Here is a 26,920-nt window from a genome sequence, read left to right on the forward strand (position 1 = left end):
TCTAATAAACCCCTAAACACTCTAAACAAATACCCTCTACATAAACACATAATCTAATAAACCCCTAAACACTCTAAACAAGTACCCTCTACATAAACACATAATCTAATAAACCCCTAAACACTCTAAACAAATACCCTCTACATAAACACATAATCTAATAAACCCCTAAACACTCTAAACAAGTACCCTCTACATAAACACATAATCTAATAAACCCCTAAACACTCTAAACAAATACCCTCTACATAAACACATAATCTAATAAACCCCTAAACACTCTAAACAAGTACCCTCTACATAAACACATAATCTAATAAACCCCTAAACACTCTAAACAAATACCCTCTACATAAACACATAATCTAATAAACCCCTAAACACTCTAAACAAACACCCCCTGCCACGTCCTGACCAAACTACAATAACAAATAACCCCTTTACTGGTCAGGACGTGACATCATTATTGTCGGTTTGATATGCTGAACAATTTATCTGAACCCATCCATTTCTGGGAAATGAAGGAAGGAGTAGGACTCTTTTAAATACAATTTTTAAGACAACATATTTTGCCACAGGGGTACAATAAGAACCATCTTACACAATAATCCTATTGCAAGATATTCCCTACATAGTACACTTCTTTTGACCAGGGCCTATAGGGTCACAACTAGTCCACTATGTAGGGAACAGGGTTCTATTTGGGACACAACTCATCCATCTATTCCATTGTCGTGTTCTTCCAGAAATACAGAAAGTCACCTTGATGACAAGGTTTGGTGAAAGAGAGGCTTGACCCTCACAAAGAAAAGGCACGCTAGCTATTCACCCTCTCCCACCTTCTCTCCTCCTCACAAAGGAATGCTGCTGGTCCTACGCCATTTCAGGAATCACAGAAGTAAGTATCCCCGGTGCACTGTTGAAATATTTAGCCATTTTGAACTATTTGTTTTTCAATGAAAACTCTACCTTTTTGTAATCATCTCAATGGATTTCATGTGTTTTAAACATGAGCTTGTCCAAGGTGTTGGACTTGACGACAGTTGCTATTCATTGGAGCTCTACGATCAGATGCCCAACATTCTGGGGCAAAAGGTCAATTAGACAGACAGCAGGGATGGCAGTTAATTAAAATGAATGTAACATTCCAGAGCTTACAGTTAAAGTTGCATCTAAAGTCTATCTGCTGACATCACAATGATGACAAAAGGTTTTCCTGCTCATTATTTATCTCCTGAAATGTCATTGTATCGAAGACATTATAATGCACTTCAGACTACATCTTCATCAGCTTCAATTAGGTAGAATTAAGTAGAACATTCAGTAGGACACCAGTGTTCAAGATAAACTTCATAACCATCTTGTGACCCAATATGCAACATATGAATGTGTTACAAAAGTTGAATACCTTCACTTTGAATTGACCCCAACCCTGTCAAACAGGTAGATGTCGGACATGTCTAGCAGGTTTTGGGCTGGACAGAAAGTATGCAGAGGTTTGAAGGATGAGAGATAGGTTGAGAAAAAAAGAGGGAGGTGTCTGACTGACGGGTCCTTAAAAAGGAGAGGAGGGAGAGGTAGAACTCAACTCGCAGGCAGGACAGAGAGAGACCCAGTGAAGAAGTGAAGCTACAACTGAAGACTTCAGAAGGTGAGATTTCAACATATGTTCATCTAATACTATACTTGTCTGCGTCCCAACTGACCTCCTATTCCCTATGTAGTGAGCTACTTTAGACAAGGGTCCATATTACCTTTGTGGCCCTGAGCTATTCTCTATTTAGTTCACTCTGGGTCCTGGTCCAAAGTAGTGCACTGCATAGGGGATAAGAAGCCATTTGGGAAGCATCCATGTTCCTGTGTGCTAGGAGAATCTGTCTGTGGTTGAAGAGGTGATACCTGGGATCACCAGGACCGAGTTGAGAAAATGCTGCCTTAGCAGTTGCATCATTTTTGTAGCTAACACAGGGTTTCCTTAACCTCTCTGTCACGGACCCCCCCGGTACTGTTGCTCTTTCCGTGCACCAGTTTCGGAGGTCTACGTCACCGGCCTAGGAGCTGAACTGTCATTACCCACACCTGAATAGTAATTGTATAAGTGTGCCCTTTGTTCTCAATTGGGCTGTCGATTATTGTCCCAATGTCCGTTGGTTGTTGGTCGTGTGAGTACCTGTGCCTTGTTGTGTTGGCTTTCGTGCCGCTTGTTTTGTGCACTGATGATTACGGGTCTTGTCCCGTGTTGTATGATTGTGCGCTTTTGTTATCTGGTCTCGTCCTGTGTATTTATTCAAGGTACACCTCGCTCTTCTGTTTGGGTTTCAGCCCTGTGTTTTGTATTCGTGTTTGTTAGGTCTTCGTCCTCGTGCCTTTACATGGCACTCTGTAATTTGGGTAAATAAATAAAAAACGATTATGCATTCCTGTCTCCTTGATAACAACGTGACATTCTCCTCTAGTACCCCCAGCTGTACAGTATGTTATGTACCTAACACAGGATTTCCTAACCTCTCCTCTAGTACCCCCAGCTGTACAGTAGGTTATGTACCTAACACAGGATTTCCTAACCTCTATTCCACTACCCCCAGCTGTACAGTAGGTTATGTACCTAACACAGGATTTCCTAACCTCTCCTCCACTACCCCCAGCTGTACAGTAGGTTATGTACCTAACACAGGATTTCCTAACGTCTCCTCTAGTACCCACAGCCATTCCACTGATTTGGAGTATTCCAGTACAAGCACAGCTGATTCGAATGCTCAACTTCTCTCTCTCTCTCTCTCTCTCTCTCTCTCTCCAGACTATCACCATGGTGGCATTGACCATCATTCTGCTTGTCAGCACAGCTTTTGCTCTGGGAGACACCTTTGTTCCCATAGGTAAGAGTGACATACCTCACACTTACAGTTGAAGTTGGAAGTTTACATACACTTATGTCGGAGTCATTAAAACTCGTTTTTCAACCACTCCACAAATTTCTTGATAACAAACTATAGTTTTGGCAAGTCGGTTAGGACATCTACTTCGTGCATGACACAGGTAATTATTCCAAATATTATTACAGACAGATTATTTCACTTACACTGAATTATATCACAATTCCAGTGGGTCAGAAGTTTACATACGTTAACCTCTTATGGCTAGGGGGCAGTATTTTCACGGCTGGATAAAAAACGTACCCGATTTAATCTGATTATTAGTCCTGCCCAGAAACTAGAATATGCATATAATTATTAGCTTTGGAGAGAAAATACTCCAAAGTTTCTAAAACTGTTTGAATGGTGTCTGTGAGTATAACATAACTCCTATGGCAGGCAAAAACCTGAGAAGGTTCTGTTCAGGAAGTACCCTGTCTGAACATTTCTTGCCCTTGTTGATTCTCTCTATCTATTACAAGGGATCTCTGCTGTTACGTGACACTTCCCACGTCTCCAATGGGCTCTCAGAGCCCGGGAAAAACAGGAATGACGTAATTCAAAGCCCTGGCTGAAACATACGAGAGCAAAAGCTAAGTGGTCTATCAGAGGAGAAAGGCTTAGGCGCGTGACCTGCCCCGCCCCCGTCTTTCGGTTTTTCCCTCAGTTTACAGACATGCAGATTCCCGGGCTGAATATTATCGCTTTTCTACGAGATAAATTGCATAAAAATTGATTTTAAACAGCGGTTGACATGCTTCGAAGTACGGTAATGGAATATTTAGAATTTTTTTGTCACGTTCTGCGCCATGCTCGCGACCGTGATTTACCATTCTGATAGTGTCTAGAACGCACGAACAAAACGTCGTTGATGGAACATAACGATGGATTATTTGGGACCAAACCAACATTTGTTATTGAAGTAGAAGTCTTGGGAGTGCATTCTGACGAAGAACAGGAAAGGTAATAACATTTTTCTTATAGGAAATGTGATTTTGGTGAAGGCTAAACTGGTTGGGTGTCTAAATAGCTAGCCCTGTGATGCCGGGCTATGTACTTAGAATATTGCAAAATGTGCTTAATCCGAAAAGCTATTTTAAAATCGGACATATCGAGTGCATAGAGGAGTTCTGTATCTATAATTCTTAAAATAATTGTTGTGCTTTTTGTGAACGTTTATCGTGAGTAATTTAGTAAATTGTTAGTAAATTCATCGGAAGTTTGCGGGGGTATGCTAGTTCTGAACGTCACATGCTAATGTAATAGCTGGTTTTTGATATAAATATGAACTTGATTGAACAAAACATGCATGTATTGTATAACATAATGTCCTAGGTGTGTCATCTGATGAAGATCATCAAAGGTTAGTGCTGCATTTAGCTGTCTTCTGGGTTTTTGTGACATTATATGCTAGCTTGAAAAATGGGTGTCTGATTATTTCTGGCTGGGTACTCTGCAGACATAATCTAATGTTTTGCTTTCGTTGTAAAGCCTTTTTGAAATCGGACAGTGTGGTTAGATTAACGAGGGTCTTGTCTTTAAATAGCTGTAAAAAAGTCATATGTTTGAGAAATTGAAATAATAGCATTTCTAAGGTATTTGAAAATCGCGCCACAGGATTCAACTGGCTGTTACATAGGTGGGACGATTTGGTGCCACCTGCCCAAGAGAGGTTAAAGTTCAGTAAGAGGAATGCATGGTCAAACCTTCAGCCAACTCGTAATGGAGTGGAGGCTCGGTCTGGTGGTTTATGTCGAAATAGCTCCTTGTTGTTTCCGCGTTCTGTAGGCTACTCCAAATGTACGAAGCACGCGGAACATGTCGCCACTAAAAGTACAAAAAAAATCTATTTACGTTCGTTCAAACATGTCAAACATTGTATAGCATAAATCTTTAGGGCCTTTTTCAATCAGAACTTCAATTATATTCAAAGCGGACAATTGCATTGTCTTATAAAACGTTTCGGAACAAAACAGTCCCCACATGCATGCGCGCCATAGTAGTAATGGCCTTCCGCTTGTGACCAAGTTTCCAGGCTTCTAGTTTGGTCAGTTTTTACCGTAGAAGACTCAAACCACTTTGTAAAGACTGTTGACATCGAGTGGAAGCCTTAGGAAGTGCTAAATGAGTAACCAGTCCCTGTGTGTTTCATAGGCAAAGGCTTGAATGTGATTCCACACATCAGATTTCCACTTCCTGTTAGGATTTGTCTCAGGGTTTTGACTGCCATATGAGTTCTGTTATACTCACAGACACCATTCAAACAGTTTTAGAAACTTTAGAGTGTTTTCTATCCAAATCTACTAATTCTATGCATATTCTCGTTTCTGGGCAAGAGTAATAATCAGATTAAATCGGGTATGTTTTTTATCCGGCCGTGAAAATACTGCCCCCTATCCATAACAGGTTAAGTATATTTGATCAATTACATTTAATGTTGATACTTCAGTATATTTAACCTCACTAGGGTAGGGGGCAGTATTTTCACGGGCGGATGAAAAACGTACCCAAATTAAACGGCCTACTACTCGGGCCCAGGAACTAGAATATGCATATTATTAGTAGATTTGGATAGAAAACACTCTGAAGTTTCTAAAACTATTTGAATGATGTCTGTGAGTATAACAGAAGTCATATGGCAGGCAAAAAACTGAGAAAATCGAAGCAGGAAGTGAGAATTCTGGTGCTTGTAGTCCTTTCAAGTCATTGCCAATCGAACACACAGTGAGTTAGGGTTCATTTTGAGTCTTCTCCGGTAAACACAGACCAAAGGAGAAGCCTGGAAAGTTGGTTACAAGAGGAGGGCCATCACTACATAGGCGCGCGTTCATGTGGGTGGCTGCTTTGTTCCAAAACGTTTTATAAGACAATGCAATGGTCCGGTTGGAATATTGTTGAAGTTCTGATTGAAAAAGGCCCTAAAGATTTATGCTACACAACGTTTGACATGTTTGAACGAACGTAAATAGATTTTGTTTTTACTTTTCGTCGTGACATTTTCCGCGCGCTTCGTACATTTTGAGTAGCCTACTGAACACGCGAACCACAAGGAGCTATTTGCACATAAATTATGGATTTTATCGAACAAAACAACATTTGTTGAATACCTGGGATTCATGGAAATGCCTTCTGATGAAGATCATCAAAGGTAAGTGAATATTTCTAATACTATTTATGAATTTAGATGACTCCAACATGGCGGCTATCTGTATCGCCTAGTGTATTTTTCTTAGCACAGTACTCAGATTATTGCAAAGCGTGATTTCCCAGTAAAGTTATTTTGAAATCTGGCAATGCAGTTGCATTCACGAGATGTTAATTCTATAATTCTTTGAATGATAGTATAATATTTTACCAAAGTTTATGACGTGTATTTTTGTACATAGTGATGTTGATTCACCGACAGTATTGGAGGGAAAATATTTTCTGAACGTCACGCGCCACTGTAAAATGCTGATTTTATATATATAAATATGAACTTTATCGAACAAAAAAATGCATGTATTGTATAACATAATGTCCTAGGAGTGTCATCTGATGAAGATCGTCAAAGGTTAGTGCTTCATTTAGCTGTGGTTTGGGTATTTGTGATGCATGCTAGTTGCTTAGAAAATGGCTGTGTGGTTATTGTGTCGATGTACTCTCCTAACATAATCTAATGTTTTGCTTTCGCTGTAAAGCCTTTTGGAAATCGGACAACGTGGTTCGATTCAGGAGAAGTGTATCTATAAAATGGTGTAAATTAGTCCTATGTTTGAGAACTTTGAATTATGACATTTTGTGGTTTTAAATGTGGTGCTCTGATTTTTCACTGGCTGTTGAATAGACGATTTCATCCCACTTACCCTAGAGAGGTTAAAAAGGTCAGCTGTGACACTATAAATTAAGGTTGTGCCTTGCTCAAGGGCACATAGACAGATATTTCAACTTCTCATCTCAGGGATTCAAACTAGCCATCTTTCAGTAACTGGCCCAACTCTCTAACCGCCTGCCACTTCTCTTGATCCAGAGATGTATAAGATTGAGATTGACAGCCCAAGCATCCAGAATGTGTGTCCAGCAATGTTATGTCAACATTACAATGTATGTTACCTGTTTATCCAGATGGTATGATACGACACAAGACTCGCTGTGAGCGTGCTAGAGATGCCGTGATAAATGGCCCAATTGGAGCCTTTATCCCGACTTGTGATGACGATGGACAATACACCCCTGAGCAATGTTGGGGCTCTACAGGTTACCACTGACGCACATACACAGAAGCACACAGTAAATTCTCCAATTCAGTTGAATGTGACAATTCAATGTGTTACAGTAAAATGTGTAAATATTGAATTTGTAACAGGTTTTTAACATGTCTTTTTCTGGTAGGTTACTGTTGGTGTGTGACCAGTACTGGAAAGAAGATCCAGGGTACGGAGACCCCACCAGGAACTGCTATCAACTGCTAGCAACTGTTCCAGCAAGGTGTATATACACACAAAGAAACAAACACACACACACACTCTCACTCATTCACTAAATGTTATTTCTTTGCAGCTGGTTCTGGATGTTAATGTTTATGTTGTTGTTGTTTTTGTCTGTAATTGTAGCTGTGGCCGTAGACAAAAATGTTGGAACGAAGACGTTGAAAAGACTTTGACAGTTTTCTTTACTGTACTACAGGAACTGATTCACATTCCATACAAATAAATAAAGAAATCCAGAGATTTAACTGTTGATGATTTGCTTCTTTATTGTTGGTGTGATATGCTGAACAATTTATCTGAACCAGTCCAGTTCTGGGAAATGGAGGAAGGAGTAGGGCTGTTATGGTGACTGTATTACCCCCACACACCGGTGGTTACAGGACATGAAGGCAGTCAAATTCCACGTGACCATTTAGTAATTAGGCTTCTCCAAGCTCTGATGCTGGTGATGGTCATTAGTAGCCTACCGCACTTGCTAACTGCCTGGTACTCAGCACTCTATTGTCCCTCTAATCACTCTGACATTAACTCTGATTGGTGGAAATCAGAAAGATGGACAGTTTAGAAGTGGGTTGTGGGGTTAGTCACGTGCACAGGCAAGGTTGTTTTTTTTACTCCTATGATCTTAGGGTCCATGATATGGGGCATCAGGTTACTCAGTGACACCCACAGAAAACAACTGAAAGAGTTTACAAATATTAGCATCCTAACTCTGATTGCAGGACTTGGACTGTGGAATCAAATCTGTCAGTATTTCCTTTTTTTGTGGATTTCTCTTTATATATTCATTTAACTCTATGGCAGCTTTGGTCCTCCATAGACATCAAAATGTCATTCCAATATATACAGAGTCCACAGTCAGAACCATGCTACTCTGAGGCTGAATAATTGTTCCAGGCCACAGAGGGATGAAAGACCCCTTTACTGAATCTACATCTTCACATTTCACTAAATCATTCCATTGTTTGCTTCAGGCATTATATCATCCTGTAAAATAAAGTACATGCTCTTGGTCTTTACATGAGTAAATGTTGTATTAGAACTTGTAGGATGACTTGATGAAATATGGTTCATATCTCCTGGTTTTGTTACATTTGCTTCCTTCTGATCTTTTGGGGCCAGACTAATCTAATCATGGTTAGGGTACTTCATGTTCATGCCAGTATTTGGAGGCAACTTGCCAGAAAATGAACATGGTTAGTACAGTATTAGCTAGCATGAAAGTATGGGTGATTCACATCATTGCCCTAGGTGAAGGGGAATTAATAACTTGAGGGGTAAGGAAATGTTCAGCCTATAATTTGCTAACTAAAACACACACCACATGACCAGAAGTATGTGGACACCTGCTTGTCAAACATCTCATTCCAAAATCATTGAGTTGGGCCTGTTTTTGCTATAACAGCCTCCACTCTTCTGGGAAGGCTTTGCACTAGATGTTGGAACATTGCTGCGGGGACATGCTTCCATTCAGCCATGAGCATTAGAGGTCAGGCACTGATTTTAGGCGATTAGGCCTGGCTCACAGTTGGAGTTACAATTCATTCCAAAAGTATTGAATGGGGTTGAGGTCAGGGCTCTGTGCAGGCCAGTCAAGTTCTTCCACACCAATCTCGATAAACCTGCACGGGGGGATTGTCATGCTGAAACAGGATAGTGCCTTCCCCAAACTGATGCCACAAGTTGGAAGCACAGAATTGTCTACAATGTCATTGTATGCAGCACCGTTAAGATTGTTTATCACTGGAATTAAGGGGCCTAGCCCGAACCATGAACAGCACCAGACCGTTATTCCTCCAACGAACTTTACAGTTGGCACTATGCATTCGGGCAGTTAGCGTTCTCCTGGCAGACTTTTTACAAACTGACTTGTTGAAAAGGTGGCTTCCTATGAAGGTGCCACATTGAAGGTCACTGAGCTCTTCTGTAAGGCAATTCTTCTGCCAACGTTTGTCTATGGAGATTGCGTGGTTGCTTGCTCGATTTTATACACCTGTCAGCAAGGGGAATGTTGCGACAAACAAAAAGCATCCAATCAGTGGCAGTACTTTAGGGTGAAAACAGCTCGTTGATGAAACGTCAAAAGAGAATGTCAGGTATCATGCAAGCTGGACAATTGAGGAGTGGAAAACATCGCCTGGCCCGATGAATCTCGGTTCCTGTTGCGTCATGCTAATGGCAGAGTCAGGATTTGGTGGAAGCAGCATCAGTCCACGGCCACATCCTGCCTGGTGTCAACGGTACAGGCTGGTGGAGGAGGTGTAATGATGTTTCCCTGGTACACGTTAAGTCCCTTGATACCAATTGAGCAATGTTTCCAAGCCCTGAAGAACTCAAGCTTTTCTGGAGGCAATGGGGGGGATCCAACCCAGTACTAGAGGGGTGTACCTAATAAACTGTATATGTCTTTTCATTTTTTTAACTGGTCTACCTTCAGGTGAGGCTTGTGTGAAAAGCAAAACAACCGCCATATTGTCTTTTGATATTAGTGTCTTTTGATTCTGGGGTCATATCAGTGTCTTTTGATGGTGGGGTCAAATCAGTGTCTTTTGAAGATTGTTTAGGGATTTTCACCCTCATTATTCCCAAAAGGTCTTAATGATGAAATGCCTATTTATGTTGTAAATGTGAACATGAATTAATGCTGCCACTTTAGTTTACTCATGTTTTATTCTTGTACGGAAACTTACTTGATAGGTCTATGTACTCTGTGCGATTTTAGTCTTGTTTGACACGTTATGTACACACTTTATTAGAATACTCATGAAACGCACATTGTTATTTTTGGGTAACACTTATTTTCTCTCATACTCCAACCCCATTGGATGCATTGAATGGATGTGGTTGGAGCAATATCAACATAGAGGTGCAGGTTGTGAACACTGAAAGCTCTGACAAGGCCGATACGTACAGCTTTAGAGCAGTGAGACTAGCATGAACAGTGTTCTTCATCTTATTCAAAAACCATGCACCTGCAACAAAGAGACGTGCGAGTGCCTTTTGAATCCTAGTCAGAGTACAATAAAAATGTGGGGTTTCACTAGAGTTCTAAGGTCCGCAGTACTTTGAAGAACATTACGGTTCTTGGCACTGAATATAGCCCCAGAAAGGTTTGTCCAAGAACCCCATAGAAGGTGGGGTTCATCAAGGAACCTCCTTAGCTGGAGGGGGGTTTGCAGGAACCTACCTGCCTAACAAACATTTCGATTTGAATGGACAGTAGCAGGCGCTTAACTGAAAGGGAAAGATCAAGGTGAGGTTTGTCCCTTGCATTAGCGGTCCCCAACCCCCGGGCCGTGGACCGGTACCGGTCTGTGGGTCATTTGGTACCGGGCCGCAGAGAAAGAATAAATAACTTACATTATTTCCGTTTTATTTATTATCTGAGTCTGAACAATGTTTTATAATGAAAAATGAACGCGAAGCACAGAAATAAGATGGTTATTCCGAGCGAGATCGCTGGCCAGAGTGTTTGAATTACAAGAGCCGCTGCAGAGATTTCTCTCAGGAAAAAAATCACCGCTGGCAGCACATTTCAGTGACGAGGAATGGGTTGCAAAACTCGCTTACTTGTGCGACATATTCAACCTGCTCAATGAACTCAATCGGTCACTTCAGGGGAATATGACAACTGTTTTCAACTGTCTTCAAGTTGGCAGATAAAGTAGCTGCATTTAAAGCCAAACTGGATTCGTGGGGACGGCGCGTGAACAGAGGTATATTTGACATGTTTCAAACATTGGCGGGGATTTTGGAAGAGACTGAGCCCGAGCTGGTGCACGATCACCTGTCTTTGCTTTTAAAAGAGTTTGAGCGCTACTTCCCAACCACAAATGACCCAAGAACTGCCAAGGAATGGATCCGCGACCCATTTGTCAACAAACCAGGTGATTCCAGCATGTCTATGCAAGAAGAATAACTGCTGGAGATCGCAAATGACAGCGGCCTTAAAAGTATGTTCGAGACAACTCTGCCGGTGTTCTGTATTAAAGTCACGGCAGAATAACCCTGAGATCGCCACAACAGCATTGAAAACCCTGTTGCCACTTCCGACATCCTATTTGTGTGAAGCGGGATTTTCTGCAGTGACAGCAACCAAAACAAAATTACGGAGTAGACTGGACATAAGACATAAGCAACACACTTCGGGTGTCATTGTCTCCCATTACCCCTAGATGGGACTGTCTCGTTGCAGAGAAACAAGCTCAGGGCTCCCACTGATTTAGCGTTATGGTGAGTTGTATTTTTCATGCACTTTATTTTTGTGCTGCATCTTATTTTTAAGGCATGTTTAAACGTTACCATAGCGACCAGAGAGCGTTAGGGGGCAGAGAGGACGTTACTCATGTTATGTTGCGATGTTACGAGGACGCTACTAATAAAGTTGCATACGAGTACACAGTGGATTCACGTTTATATTTAAAAAAATACCAGTTATGCCGGTCGTATCATTTTATTTTGTGTATTTATCCACCTTAAAGGTCCGTGAAAATATTGTCTGACATTAAACCTGTCCGTGGCCCAAAATAGGTTGGGGACCGCTGCATTGCATGATCTAAATATTGTTTGATACCATCTATTCCTGTGTGTTCATCTTAGGAGAATGGACATAATTCACTGGATAATCATGAGGTAATATAAGGTTAGCTGTATTGCGTGCAGAAGACTGAACTGCTCACTTGTGTGCAGGTACAGACAAGAAAAGTCAATTGCTATGCAGATCACATTTACCATCCTCCTTTAACTCAATGAAAACCACAAAGGACTACATTATGGACAAAGTATGAAAACTATTAGCAAAAGTTCTGTCACCACAAAAATCAAGGCATGAATTCTGTATAACAATGTTCAGACTTTGACCTCCCTACACCGCTGAATATAACCGGAATCCTGTTCTGCTTTGCACGGTGAGCATTCTGGTTTTGGATAGAGAACAGCAACACCCCAGATACCAAATGTTAGACTTGCATGTCACCTCATGATTATATTTTCTCTTCAAGGATCACTTAACGGGTTCTCTGAACATAGGGGTTCCCCTAGCTGCAATTTGAAGAAACCCTAAAGGATACTCCAGGAACCTGCGCAGCACAGATGTCAAAGGCACTGCATCTCAGTGCAAGAGGAGTCACTACAGTACCTGGTTCATCTCCAGGCTGTACCACATTCAGCCGTGATTCGGAGTCCTATAGGGCGGCGCACAATTGGCGTAGCGCCGTCCAGAGTAGGTTGTCATGGTAAACAAGGAAGTGGACTTGCCTAGGTGAATAAAAACCACCTCTTTTTAGAGTGGTGACAAAAGACAGGCATAACGCTTAATGACCTTCTCAGTTCTTTAACACACAACTTATGAAACATTTATAATCAAAAGAACTTCATGACAGGTAAAACATGTCTTTTCAACCGTCAGTATCCTAAAAATATTGCGGCATGTCACAGGTCCACATGTACATAAAGTTAAGTCCTGGTGGCGCAGTCAAGCATGGTACTTGCAACATTGGGGTTGTGGGTTTGAGTCCCACAAGGGACCAGTAAGAAAAAGTACTATGTTCAATAACTCATGAGACAAAATAGTGTACACATTTTATTGGCTGCAAGCAAATCCTCAACATTTGTGTACTAACTGAAATCTCATTTAGCAGCAAAGTATTTGACGTTACTATGAAGTATTGAGGATGCAGACACTACGGAATAGCATTTCCGCTTTTAATGTATAGTCTGGCGAAGCGGCAGGAGTCTCAGGGAGCACACCGAGGGCAAGCTCCTTCCACATAAAGCATTGTTCCAGCGCTTTTGACCTGAAGACGAAACACAGAACCAAAATATTCAGCTGTACACAGACACACAACAGTAGGAAAGTCTACATGAGAGTCAATTCTTAAATGAACTGGGAATAAAGTTTAATTTGATGACTGGATCAATGAATGATACTGGGATTACTGTACCTCCAAAGTTGATATGAATACAAGTCTTTCTTGCACCAACATTGCCGGGCCTTCCTTTTGCCCAGTTCTGGTGATCAAAGTCAGAGCCATCGCTCCAGAACCACCGCCTGTCCTGAGGGGGGAAAGTGGGGTTTCAGAATACGAACTAAATGTAGTCCTACGTCTACCACCTGAAACAACAAAACAGTTAAAGCTACCACTACTTCCAAACCCTCCGACTGGGACTGTTGCTTGTGTAAAGAACATGGAACCAAATCCTCACATCTGCAATCATCCCAATGCATTTCAAAGACCATACACATGTTTACAAGAAGACTGTCCAGAATTGATCACAGTTATACTTACCTAGAACCGTTTCACATGTGTATAAAAGCCTCCTACTGAAGTTGACAGTTAAATGTAATTTAGTAGATTCTCTCATCTAGAATGACTTACAGGATCAATTAGGTTAAGGGCGTTGCTCAAGGACACGTCAGATTTCACGGAGTGAGCTCTGGGATTCAAACTAGCAGCCTTGCCTTTATTGGCCCCATGGTCTTAACAGCTACTCTTAATATTTTGTATGGAACCCATATCAGTAGCTGTTAACAAGCAGCAGCTACTCTTCCTGGAGTCCACACAAAATAGCATTACACAACTGACAGAACTACAAAAAATAATTACAGGTGCCTACATGCCACACCTCACGTTTATTTTTTGAATCCAGGTCTGCTCTTCACTTGAGCAATATGAGATGGAACGGAGTTCCTTGCAGTAATGGCTCTATATAACACTGTGCTTAATGGTCCCACCTTAACAGAATAAAATCCTCCAATCCAGGTAGGAGGGAAACCAACAATCTTGACCAAGAGCTGTAGAAACTGATCTTCCTCTGAGCTGTGCACAGATGCCAGGTTTGCGCCCAGGTACTCCACAACGTTGGGTACAGACACCAGTTTATCACCAAGGGACACACAGTGCCGCTAGAGAAGAAAGTATTTATTTAACAAGGCTAGTCTGTTAAGAAAATTATCTACAATGACAGCCGAGCAGTAGATGGAACAAAGACATTTCATGTATTAGTCAGTGTTGCTGAGAATTTGTCTTCTGGACTCAACCAAATATTGACCACCACAACAAATTCCACTTTTAAAACACTCTTAAAGATATTAGTTTACCGCTGTCTTAAAACCTGTTTGGGCTAGGGGGCAGTATTGAGAATTTTGGAAAAAAATATGTGCCCATTTTTAACTGCCTCCTACACCAACTCAGAAGCTAGAAAATGCATATTATTGTTCAGGTTTGGATAGAAAACTCTGCATTTTCTAAAACAGTTTGAATGGTGTCTGTAAGTATAACAAAACTCATATTGCAGGCAAAAACCTGTTAAAAATTGATTTTTAAAAAATGAGAATTTTGTGACTGTACTATTTAGTGTCATTGTTTTATAGATACCATAGTGAGAAAGGATTCAGTTCGCAACTCCTACGGCTTCCACTAGATGTCAACGATCTTTATAAAGTTGTTTGAAGCATCTGTGATGAACAGGGAGCAAATTAGAATGCAAGGAAGTTGACGCGTCATCACTTCATTTTTTGCGCCTGCGCATAAATCTGAGAAGAGTGTCTTTGTCATAATCGTTTATTCTAGACACTTGATAGGTTGTGTGAAAATATTACTGATGTTTCACGTTAAAAATGGACCAAAAGATTAATGCTAAAATACGATTGACATGTTTGAACAAACGTAAATAGATTATTTACTAGGTTTTTTTTAGCTTTTCGGCGTGACTTTACACCTACCAACTCGTTTTGTGGGAGCCTACTGAACGCTAACTATTTGGTGTTATTTGGACATAAATTATGAACTTTGTCAAAAGAAACCACATTTGTTCTGGACCTGGGATCCCTGGCACTGCCTTCTGATGGAGATAATCAAAGGTAAGGGGATATTTACAATGTTATTATCGATATTAGATGACGCTAACTGTATAGCTTAGCTTATTGTTCTTAGCATAGTACCCAGTTTATTGCAAAATGTGATTTCCCAGTAAAGTTATTTTGAGATCTGGCCATTCGGTAGCAATTACGAGATGATAATATATTATTCTTTGAATGACAATATTATAATTTACCAATGTTTTCGAATAGTAATTCCGTGATTTGTAATGCTAGATTCACTGGGAGCATTCGAGCCAAAAAAATTCTGAATTTCACCGCGACTGTAAATGCTGTTTTTGGATATAAATATGAACTTGATGGAACTAAAAATGCATGTATTGTATAACATAATGTCCTATGAGTGTCATCTGATGCAGATTGTCAAAGGTAAGTGCATAATTCTAGCTAGTTCTGTCTGTTGATGCCCTTCTTTGAATTGGCTAAACATTACACGCAGCTATTGTCAATGTACTCTCCTAACCTAACTTTATGCATTCTCCGTAAAGCCTCTGAAAATCAGACAGCGTGGTTAGATTTAGGAGATATGGAGGAAAATAGTTGATTATTTGAAATGATTATTCTTGCAGTTTTGAATTCCCCGCCATGGTCACATGACAATGAATCCCAATACCGGGATACGATCGGGATAAGATCTTCAACAGGTTTTTAAGATGGGAATTTTCTATACATATTTAATGTGGAGTCTTGCCTCCTGTATACTGGAACCCACAGGACATGGTTTAAAGGGATGTTCAGTATTTCACATCAGTCATGTGTTACCATTTAAGAAAGTATTACCGTTAAGTCAAAGAGCTAATTTCATCTACACTTCCTCTTCAAATTCACAGTAGATGGTAAGGGTTATACCTCTGCTTCAGGCCAGCTCCTTGTAGTCTTTACAAACATTAAGCAGCGTGATCCATATTTTGTCCAACCGGAAGGACACAAGTCTTCTTCTAGAATTAAATCTGTACAGAGAAGTCACATGTGGCTTTAAACGCCAGTGTACAAATCACAGCTACAATATTATTTGTAGATCAGTCAGTCACCTATGCTACAAGAAAAATACAGAATGAGTCAAGAAGAGTGGACTCTTACTTGCATCTCCTAGAGCAAAGGCAGCACTGAGAATCAGAAGACTGGTCAACATGGTCATGGAGTCTGAGAGAATAAAGAGTGAAGCCATCAAAACCAGATTCAACTCCACATACAGTAGATTAGAACAGGAATGTCTGCTTTCCTAAATGCCAACCTATTCCCTAAGCAGGGCTGAGGAGAATTTTTGGGCAGGCATTTTCCACTCATACTGGAGTAATAGAGGCCTAGTTCACAAATGTAGAAATGCCCTGCAGCTTTGGCTATTGCCAAATCTGTCAGAATGCAGGCATTATGGTTGAACCATATTATATTCTGGTTCTTTTATTATCCAACAAAAAATAAACACAAGACAAAAGGCAGGTAAGCCTTAGTGGCATGTAACACCAGTAGGTAGGGTGAAATGGCCATCAGGAAATGCAGTGATATGCTGTGATCTGGCTTTGCACATCCATGTTCTCTACTTTCAGTCTGGCCCAGCATGGTGGACATATTGTGGGGGGGGGGGTAGCTAGACAGCTGAGCACAACATGGAATCCATGTTTGATTTGGGGGGGGGGGGGGTAAAAGTAAACACGGCATGTCGTAGTTTCTTGTTCACTGAGACATAGCGCAAATGGCAACCAATCAGAACAGTCTACAGGATTATAGATGTAAGACATTCTGCTAGCAGGTACCATCATTGGACCATGTCTCATCTCATAAGCTGTAACAATTCCCTTACAGTTAAATTAAAGGTCTAATACTGGGCTAGCAACACAATACTCAAGCTAGGATGAAGAGGACATTATGCCACAACACAGGAAATTAAAAACATATAAATGTTTCAAAAGCAGGAACTTACTTTAGCCAACCAACAACAGAACCAATAAACGAACTGGAACACCACAAATGCTGAACAAACCCAGGTAGAACAAGCTGCTTATATACCATAAGAATGGAAGAGGACTTGGTGATTAGCAGAGTGAGTTCAGGTGTGGTGAGTTAGCAGGAGAGGGGCGTGTCCAGAGGGTAATTGGGAGTTTGTGGAATAAGCATTATCCTTCAAAACAATTGCAGGGCCACATATTCACTATGGGCTCTGGTCAAAAGTAGTGCACTTCATAGGGAATAGAGGGCTATTTGGGATACAGTCACATACAGTATTAGATGAACAGATGTTGAAATCTCACTTTCTGAAATATTGCCTGTGAGTTGAGTTCTAACTCTCCCTTTGGCTGAGATTGAGTCCTATGTCTCCCTCTTCTCCTTTTTAAGGACCCATCCAGTGAGACCCCTCCCTCTCGAGTTATGTGAGGCGGTTGGTGGAGATGGCCGAAGCAAAAGTGTCGTTTGAAGTTGAAAGTATGTTGATTACAGTTAGAGAGAAAAAATTGTGGAGAATAGTAAAGTCCAAGAATGGAACAAAAATGGGTTCAAATTGTGGAAAATGAGTCTGATTAATCGCTGTTTATTGGGGTACGTGATGTCATCCCGTAACTATAAAGATTAAATCCTTTAATTATAAAAGCAAAGTGTTTTATTTGGCTTTTATTATGCCCACTGCATGCAATTTTTTTTATAACCAAATATAAAAATAGTTTTTTTTCAGGACAAGGATTATTGTGACTTTCAAGAATGCCTGAATTGCTTCACCTTGCTTTTCTGGTAGGCTCGATGCAAGTTTCTCCATACAATTATTTCAGACATACAATGCAAGTTCCACCATGGCACAGACCATGATGATACATTGGCACAGACCATGGCGGTACGTTGGCACAGACCGCTTGTTTATTCCACACTCTAGGTATGTTTCTTTTGGGGGGGGGGGGTGAAGTTATTACGTCCAGTTGTTTTTATCGACACAAGACAGTTCAACGGAATCTCACTGTAGCAGGCAATTGTCACATATTTTTTCTATGCAAACTTTCTAAATGTCGACAAAATGTTTAAAGCTGAAGGTCTGGAGGAGGGAGAGTGAAAGTAGGACCAGGGTTTGTGTTGTTAGGAGAGGAGGAGGGGAGAGAGGTATGGGAGAGGGGAGAGGGGAGGAGAGGAGGAGGGAAGAGAGGTATGGGAGATGGGAGAGGGGAGGAGAGGAGGAGGGAAGAGAGGTATGGGAGAGGGGAGAGGGGAGGAGAGGAGGAGGGAAGAGAGGTATGGGAGAGGGGAGAGGGGAGGAGAGGAGGAGGGGAGAGAGGTATGGGAGAGGGGAGAGGGGAGGAGAGGAGGAGGGAAGAGAGGTATGGGAGAGGGGAGAGGGGAGGAGAGGAGGAGGGAAGAGAGGTATATGAAAGAGGAGAGGTTAGGTGAGGAGATAAGAGGAGGAAAGATGACCGGTCAAGGTGTTAAAGGGATATTGTGAGATTTTGGCAATTTAGCCCTCTTTCTTTAGTTTGAAGGAAGTTTTTTTAATTAACTACTGTAGCTTCAGCACAATTGCTAACTATGAGAGCAGATCCCTAAGACTTCTAGTCATTGCGCTGACGCTAGTTAGCGATCGATGGAAAAACTACCTTCAAAGTCCTTCAAATTGCATACAGAGACAAAATCTGACTCTGGTGTGGTGGCTAATTTCTGCATTACCAAATGAGGAGAGTTACAAACACACCAGTCTGAGTTTAAACTACATCTTTAATAATTAAGATACTTTTCCAAAAGCACTTGACCTTCAATAATGCACTCTCTCGAATGAACCATTGAAAAAGGGAGGTTCCAACACAATGGCTACTGAGATATTTTATAGGAAATATCCAACCTCCTTTGACATGACAAACCACAGATCTTAGGAACAGTTCAGTTAAGTTTTGTATGAAAAGATATATATAAAACACAGCAGACAGCAACTGCTATCTCAACAGTGTTCATTATATAGACCGGTGTCTGGTCTCCCTAGAACTGTCCCTCCCTGGTACGGTATTGAACAAAACCATTAGCTCATGTCCTCTGGAATGCTTTTTAGGCGTTCTTATCAAAATACACCATAAATCTCCTCTGTCAGTGCTATCTCATAGAGGCCCATCCTCAGTAAAACACCTCTTGTTCCCACTCCTGGACAAGCTCACTGAGGGGAGTGAACTTGCGCACAGACATTGTGGAGACAAATAATTGGTTCCCCATTAATCACGCCATCCCTCCCCATGGTTTAAGAATAGGTAAAGACACATTCACATATGAAGACAATGTTTCATTCTGTCCTCCTCTCTTGCTGATATTCTGCATAGCAAGAGAGACATGTAAAAAACAAGTCTGACCTCTCCCCTCTCTGTTGCCCCAAATGACTGAGCCCCAAATGACTGAGCCCCAGCCAAGGGTTACGTGCAACTGAAAGACACCAGAGTCCAAAGGACACTCTCTAATGACAAGTATCTCACATAAGCATATTATACTAATAAAACATCTTCATTATCTATGTTACCCAACTAATTCTGATTCATCCACCACACTGGGTAAGAAGAAAAAGGTTTTAATTGCCAAAATATTGCACTATCCCTTTAAGGAGGAAATAACACTGGTTCCAATCCAAGTGCCATTTATCAAACTCCAGGCAGTGCTATGGTCAGATGACATGAAAATAGAGCTCTTTAGTTATGAACATCAGTGGTGGTTTTGGTGTGGAAATACAGAAGCATTTGCAGAGAAGTACCTCATACCTACAGTAAAATTTGGTTCTGCATCTTTAACGTTTATGAAGATATTTTGCTACCACTGGTTCTGTGACGCATTTTGAGGTCAACGGCATCATAAACTTGACCAAGTACCAGGACATTATAGCCCAAAAAAAACGAGTTCTCTCTGTTAGAATGCTGACATTGACCGCAAGTGAATCTTCTAGCAAGACAATAGCCCCAAGCACACATCAAAATCCCCAATTAAATGGATAAATTACCTTATTGTTGCAATATCCTGCTTCTTTTATTTTTACTCATCTATCAATAGGTGCCCTTCGTTGCAAGGCATTGGAAAACTCCCTGTTCTTTGCGGTTGAATCTGTGTATGAAATGCATTGCTCCACTGAGGGATCTTACAGATAATTATATGTGTGGGGTGCAGAGATGAGGTAGTCATTCAAAAATCATGTCAAACATTATTATTGAACACAGAGTGAGTCCATGCAAGTTATAATGTGACTATATAAGAAAACCTTTACTCCTGAACTTGTTTTGGTTTGCCGTAACAAAGAGGTTTAATACTTTTCAGCTTTTCATTTTGCTTTTATTATCAAGCTGCATTTTTATAGTGAAAATTATTTTCCCCAAATGAGAAACTCACGCGCTGCAAATGTATTCCAGTTAGGCTCAACACCCATTATAAAGTGGATTAATGTGTTTCATTTTTAAGAAGTTATTTGGCCACTTTAGTAGTGACACAAACCTTATCAAAACATATCGGGCGGCAGGGTAGCCTAGTGGTTAGAGCATTGGACTAGTTGCAAGATCGAATCCACGAGCTGACAAGGTACAAATCTGTTGTTCTCCCCCTGAACAAGGCAGTTAACCCACTGTTCCTAGGCGGTCATTGAAAATAAGAATTTGTTCTTAACTGACTTGCCTAGTTAAATTAAAGTAAAATAAAAACATTAAATTACACTTTGATTTGAAAAAGTAGCCAAAAAAAAGTTATGTGCTGTTTCTTGAATTACACTGGACATAAGTGATAATATATCATTCACAGTTTATAGGGTAATATTGTCACCCATCAGACTATTCTTGATTTAATCTTGTAAAGATACTAAATGTATGAAATTTGTTTTGATTTACAATGGACAATTGTAATACACCTGTCTCGAATCAGGGGCCATAATGTATTATTCCTGCCCAGGTGAATTTAGAATTTGGCTAGATGGGAGCAGTGTATGTGCAAAGTTTTACGCTGATCCAATGAACCATTTAATTTCTGTTGAAAATGTTGCATCAACAAATGTGTTTATTAATGAAGATTATCTGACTTAGGACTCTAGGCGCAATTTATATTTTGGCTACTAGATGGCAAGTTTTACATTTCTATTCAAAATGTTGTTTCAAGTCTGCTCGAATGTGCCTAATTGATCAATATATACATTTTCAAATAGATAACTGTACACTCTCCTCAAACAATAGCATGGCATTTTTTCACTGTAATAGCTACTGTAAATTGGACAGTGCAGTTTGATGAACAAGAAGTTAAGTTATCTGACCAAATAAGACATGTCTATGTCCTGGGAAATGTTCTTGTTACTTACAACCTCATGCTAATCACATAAGACTACGTTAGCTCAACCGCCCCGCATGGGGGACACCGATCCCGAGGTTAACTAAAATTGGATAATTTAGTATGTGTGTGTGTGTGTGTGTGTGTGTGTGTGTGTGTGTGTGTGTGTGTGTGTGTGTGTGTGCGTGCTTGCACTCGTGCTTTTGTGTGATCCTAGACCCATCAAAACCTCACCACTATTCCACCACTTGGCCCAATCTGATCCTACAGCAGGCCGGCAGCCTGGGAGAACGGGACACTATCGTTCATCACACCTTGTAACTATTCTGCTGTAAAATTTCGTAACCCAAGGAGTTCTCTGCAGCTACCACCACAACATCTATTTTCTGTGATTTATGTTCCATTTCTGTGGTACAGTTGATCACCATGGCTATGAATGCTAAGAAACCAGCCTTACTGAAACACATGTTATTCCTATCACTCTCTATTGGGAACGGCATACTCACAGGGAGCCTCTCTGGATCCCTCGAAACTGGACCCATCTTCCTCTACTACTCTCTTCACTGCCTATGAAGATTCCTTCATAGAAAGTGAAAGTCACCCAGTAAAATATTACTTGAGAAAAGTATTCGGTTGTAAATATACTAAAGTATCAAAAATAAAGGTATAAATCATTTCAAATTCCTTATACTATTTCTTATATAAATTCCTTATACTAAGCAAACCAGACGGCACCATTTTCTTGTTGTTTTTAATTTAATTACTGATAGCCAGTGTCACAGTCCAACACTCAGACATCATTTACAAAGAAAGCGTTTGTGTTTAGGGAGTCTGCCAGATCAGAGGCAGCAGGGATGACCAGGGATGTTCTCTTTTAAGTGTGTGAATTGGACAATTTTTCTGTTCTACTAATCATTCAAAATGTAATGAGTACATTTGGGTGTCAGGGAAAATGTACGGAGTAAAAAGTACATTATTTTCTTTAGGAATGTAGTGAAGTTGTCAAAACATAAATAGTAAAGTAAAGATACCCCAAAAAACCGAATTAGTATTTATTTGAAGTATTTTTACTTAAGTACTTTACACCACTGTCTTCTGGCGGACATCGGGATCTCTCGTTGGGTTAATGAGGCAACTAGTCACACCTGTGACAGATCCTTTAAAAGGAGAGGTAGAAGATGTAGACCATAACTCACAGACAACAAAGAGAAGACCAGTGAATCCCTTGGAAGAGTGCAGAAGGTGAGATTGTATCATTATTTAATAGACTACCTGCATCTCAAATGGCACAGGTCAATGTAGTGCACTAAATAGGGTGCCATTTTGTGGAGTGACCCCACCCCCCTTGCATTTAATCACATAGACTAATAGTTACCTTTGCAGTAAATGGGTAGTCTCTGACTAGATCTATAATGCTTCCCATTCCCTATGTAGCACATTGTAGGTCCTCATCAAAGGTAGTTCACTACATAAGGAGTGAGGAGCCATTTGGGAAGGATACATATTCCTGTGTGCCAGGCTAATCCATTGTATGTGGTTGAAGAAATGATACCTGAGTTTTGGCAGAAGACTAGTAGCACCGTGTTGCCCATACTTGGTTCTTGGGGTCCTCAGTACTAGGTTTAGAAAATGCTGCTTTGGCAGATGAGTAAGTTCTGTACCTAACAGTGGGTTTCCTTAACCTCTCCTCTAGTACCCACAGCCGTACCAGATTATTTAAAATGCTCAACTAATCTCACTCTTGTTCTCTCTCTCAGGAGACGATCACCATGGCGACATTTACCATCATTCTGCTTGTCAGCACAGCTTTTGCTCTGGGAGGTAAGAGTGACAAACCTCACACCTACTCACCACATTATAATAAAAACCTTATTTGGTGTTGCTCTGTCCTACTTTACACACATGTAGGTATTAATACGCAGGTGTGAATTGGACATGTGTTTCTATTCATAACCGGTTCTCCACGGGTCAGCCATTATCAACCTTGACACTGGAGAAATGAAGGTTGTGCCTTGCTGAATGGCACATAGACGGATATATCAGCTCACTGATTTGAACTACCGTAATTTCCGGACTATAAGCCGCAACTGTTTTTCCCAGGCTTTGAGCCTCGCGGCTTAAACAATGACGTGGCGAATATATGGATTTTTCCAGCTTTCAAGTTTAAAAAAAAAACACATTCTGTGACGTGCTCAGTTTTTTTTTTTTTTACTGCATGAAGCTTTCATTAGACCAACGAAATTGCCGACCGGGTTAAGGTCAAACAACTTTTTGGTTTACTGTTTAGATTAAATCGAGCGCTCTCGAACTTCCCATCATTCTGATCACGGTAGTCATTTTATCACCCTCATCATGGCAAAGGCGTGGAGAAATGCATATGATGCAGCTTTCAAGTTGAAGTCAATTGATCTGGCTGTTGGAAAAGGAAATAGAGCTGCTGCACGGGAGCTTGGTCTTATTGAGTCGATGATAAGACGTTGGAATCGGCAGCGTGAGGTATTGACTCGGTGCAAAAAGACAACTAAAGCTTATAATTTTTTGTTACAAGCTGTGTTTCGTTAAAGCCTGTGTAAAGTTAATTTGTTTCAATGTACCTGTGGCTTATAGACATGTGCGGCTTATTTATGTTCAAAATAATCTATTTTTTAAAATTCAGTGGGTGCGGCTTATATTCAGGTGCGGTTAATAGTCCGGAAATTACGGTACTGGCCCAACTCTCTAACCGCTAGGCTACCTGCCACTCCTCTAGTTCCAGAGATGTATTTTGGTGTCTAGATGCTGGACTGAGTGAGGTATTCTGATATGAATGGTTTGATCATTCAACTGGAATTACGATCGGTTTGTCTAGCAACTATCAGGAAATAACACTGATACAATTTCCAGTCTTAGTTTCATCAGCTGTTATACGGGAAACAGAATTTTGACTGCACAGGGCTTTTAAACAAGTAGCAGAATTTCAATATTTAGACATTTACATTTTACATTTAAGTCATTTAGCAGACGCTCTTATCCAGAGCGACTTACAAATTGGTGCATTCACCTTATGATCTCCAGTGGAACAACCACTTTACAATAGTGCATCTAAATCTTTAGGGGGGGGGGGTTACCTAGGTTGCATCTGAAACGGAACCCTATTCCGTATAAACTACTTCTGACCAGGGCCCATATGGGACACAACCCAAGATTCCAGACATGTATATTCTGTCCATAAATTTTCCTGCAATGTTATGTCCACATTACAATGTATGTTACCTGTGTCCAGATGCTATGATACGACCCTGTGAGGATGCTAGAGATGCCGCTATACATGGCCCAATTGGAGCCTACATCCCCACGTGTGACGACAATGGACAATACACCCCTAAGCAATGTTCGGGCTCTACAGGTTAACACGGACGCACATACACACACTAAAATCGAATGTGATAATTCAATGTGTATATATTGTATATGCAACATGTCTTTCTGGTAGGTTACTGTTGGTGTGTGACCAGCTACGGACAGAAGATCCAGGGTACCGAGACTCCACCAGGCACTGCTATCAACTGCTAGCAACTGTTTCCCCAAGGTGTGTGTGTGTATATATCATTCACTAAATGTTATTACTTTGCAGCTGGTTCTTGATGGTTTTTTTGTTTAATTGTAGATGAAAGGCATTGGAACTAAAGATGTAGAAGACTGACAGTAGTCTTTACTGTTCTACAGGAACTGATTCACATTCCATACAAATAAATACATGAAGGAATCCAGAGATTAACCTGTTGATTTACTTACTTTATTGTTGGTGTGATATGCTGAACAATTTATCTGAATTAGTCCATTTCTGGGAAATGGAGGAAGGGGTAGGACTGTTATGGTGACTGTATTACCACCACACCGGTGGTTACAGGACATGAAGGCAGTCAAATTCCACGTGACCATGTAGGAATTAGGCTACTCCAAGCTCTGATGCTGGTGATGGTCGTTAGTAGTCTACCACACTTGCTAACTGCCTGGTACTCAACACTGTATTGTCCCTCTAATCACTCTGACATCAATGCAAATGGCATTTGAAAATCGAAATTACTTAATGAGCTCATGTTGCGCAACATTTCTATAACCTATGCAATTGCGTGAGACCAGCATGATGGCTTCTTTGAAAAACAGGAGAATCCCATCAGCTTTCTATATGCTAGCACTACAATATCTACAGTACCAGTGATGCATTTGAACAGGTCACAGTTGTGTTTTAAAAATATATATTTAACCAGGTAGGCTAGTTGAGAACAAGTTCTCATTTGATAAAGCAAATGTTCAACACAGAGTTACACATGGAACAAATATACAGTAGAGAAAGTCTATATACAGTGTATGCAAATCAGGTGAGGTAAGGCAATAAATACGCCATAGTGGCAAAGTAATTACATTATAGCAATTAAACACGAGCTATAGCTGTGCAAGTAGAGATACTGGGGTGCAAAGGGGCTAAATAAATACAGTATGGGCTATGTGCAGTGAGCTGCTCTGACAACGGGTTTGCTTAAAGTTAGTGAGGGAGATATGAGGCTTCAGTGATTCTTGGAGTTTGGAAAGGCGGCCAAACGAGGAATTCGCTTTGGGGGTGACCAATGAAATATACCTGCTGGAGTGCGTGCTACAGGTGGGTGCTGCTATGGTGACCAGTGAGCTGAGTTAAGGCGGGGCTTTACCTAGCAAAGACTTGTAGATGACATGGAGCCAGTGGGTTTGGCGACGCGTATGAAGCGAGGGCCATCCAACGAGAGCGTACAGGTCGCAGTATATGGGGCTTTGGTGACAAAACGGATAGCACTGTGATAGACTACATCCAATTCTGGTCGCAATTGTAAATGAGAACTTGTGAAATAAAATATATATTTTCTACATTGTAGAATAATAGTTATGACATAACACGTATGGAATCATGTATTAAACAAAAAATATATTTGAGATTATTCAAAGTAGCCACCCTTTCCCTTGACAGCTTTGCACACTTGTGGCATTCTCTCAAACAGCTTCACGTGGAATGCTTTTCCAACAGTCTTGAAGGAGTTTCCAAATGTTGAGTACTTGTTGGCTGCTTTTCCTTGACTCTGCAGTCCAACTCATCCCAAACCATCTCAATTGGGTTGAGGTCGGGTGATTGTGGAGGCCAGGTCATCTGATGCAGCACTCCATCACTCTCCTTCTTGGTCAAATAGCCCTTACACAGCTTGAAGCACTATCAGCACTAACAAGGCAGGTCGACAGCCTTTCGTTCTGTCGCACCTGGACTACTGTTCAGTCGTGTGGTCAGGTGCCACAAAGAGGGACTTAGGAAAATTGCAATTGGCTCAGAACAGGGCAGCACGGTTGGCGCTTGGATATCCAAAGGGCTAACATTAATAAAATACATGTCAATCTCTCCTGGCTCAAGG

At 40.8% G+C, this 26,920-nt stretch overlaps 2 protein-coding genes across 4 annotated transcripts; one reads left to right on the forward strand and one right to left on the reverse strand.

Moving 5' to 3' along the window:
- Positions 1-1,607: 1,607 nt before the first annotated feature.
- Positions 1,608-25,071, forward strand: LOC115194866 (equistatin-like). Of its 3 annotated transcripts, XR_003878512.1 has the most exons (5): positions 1,617-1,651; positions 2,798-2,876; positions 7,017-7,148; positions 7,284-7,379; positions 7,505-7,631. XR_003878512.1 is itself a non-coding variant. In XM_029754797.1 (4 exons), exons 2-4 carry the CDS (start codon positions 23,276-23,278, stop codon positions 25,056-25,058), a joined length of 255 nt encoding a protein of 84 aa, XP_029610657.1. In that variant the 5' UTR covers positions 1,608-1,651; positions 23,264-23,275; the 3' UTR covers positions 25,059-25,071. The 3 variants fall into 3 exon arrangements, 2 of the variants coding, with proteins under 2 accessions (XP_029610657.1, XP_029610655.1); XM_029754797.1 differs by lacking the exons at positions 2,798-2,876; positions 7,017-7,148; positions 7,284-7,379; positions 7,505-7,631 and adding exons at positions 23,264-23,327; positions 24,769-24,891; positions 24,979-25,071 and having other exon boundaries at positions 1,608-1,651; XM_029754795.1 differs by lacking the exons at positions 1,617-1,651; positions 2,798-2,876; positions 7,017-7,148; positions 7,284-7,379; positions 7,505-7,631 and adding exons at positions 22,704-22,748; positions 23,264-23,327; positions 24,769-24,891; positions 24,979-25,071.
- On the reverse strand, positions 12,950-17,232 carry LOC115194824 (ladderlectin-like). The gene is made up of 6 exons (XM_029754738.1): positions 17,182-17,232; positions 16,341-16,403; positions 16,110-16,210; positions 14,115-14,285; positions 13,324-13,435; positions 12,950-13,176 (listed from the first exon to the last, which is right to left on the reverse strand). The coding sequence occupies exons 2-6, from the start codon at positions 16,396-16,398 to the stop codon at positions 13,085-13,087; spliced, it is 534 nt and encodes a 177-aa protein (XP_029610598.1). The 5' UTR covers positions 16,399-16,403; positions 17,182-17,232; the 3' UTR covers positions 12,950-13,084.
- Positions 25,072-26,920: the final 1,849 nt, after the last annotated feature.

Source organism: Salmo trutta, chromosome 5 (genome assembly GCF_901001165.1).
Source record: "Salmo trutta chromosome 5, fSalTru1.1, whole genome shotgun sequence".
In the NCBI taxonomy this organism is placed as follows: domain Eukaryota; kingdom Metazoa; phylum Chordata; class Actinopteri; order Salmoniformes; family Salmonidae; genus Salmo; species Salmo trutta.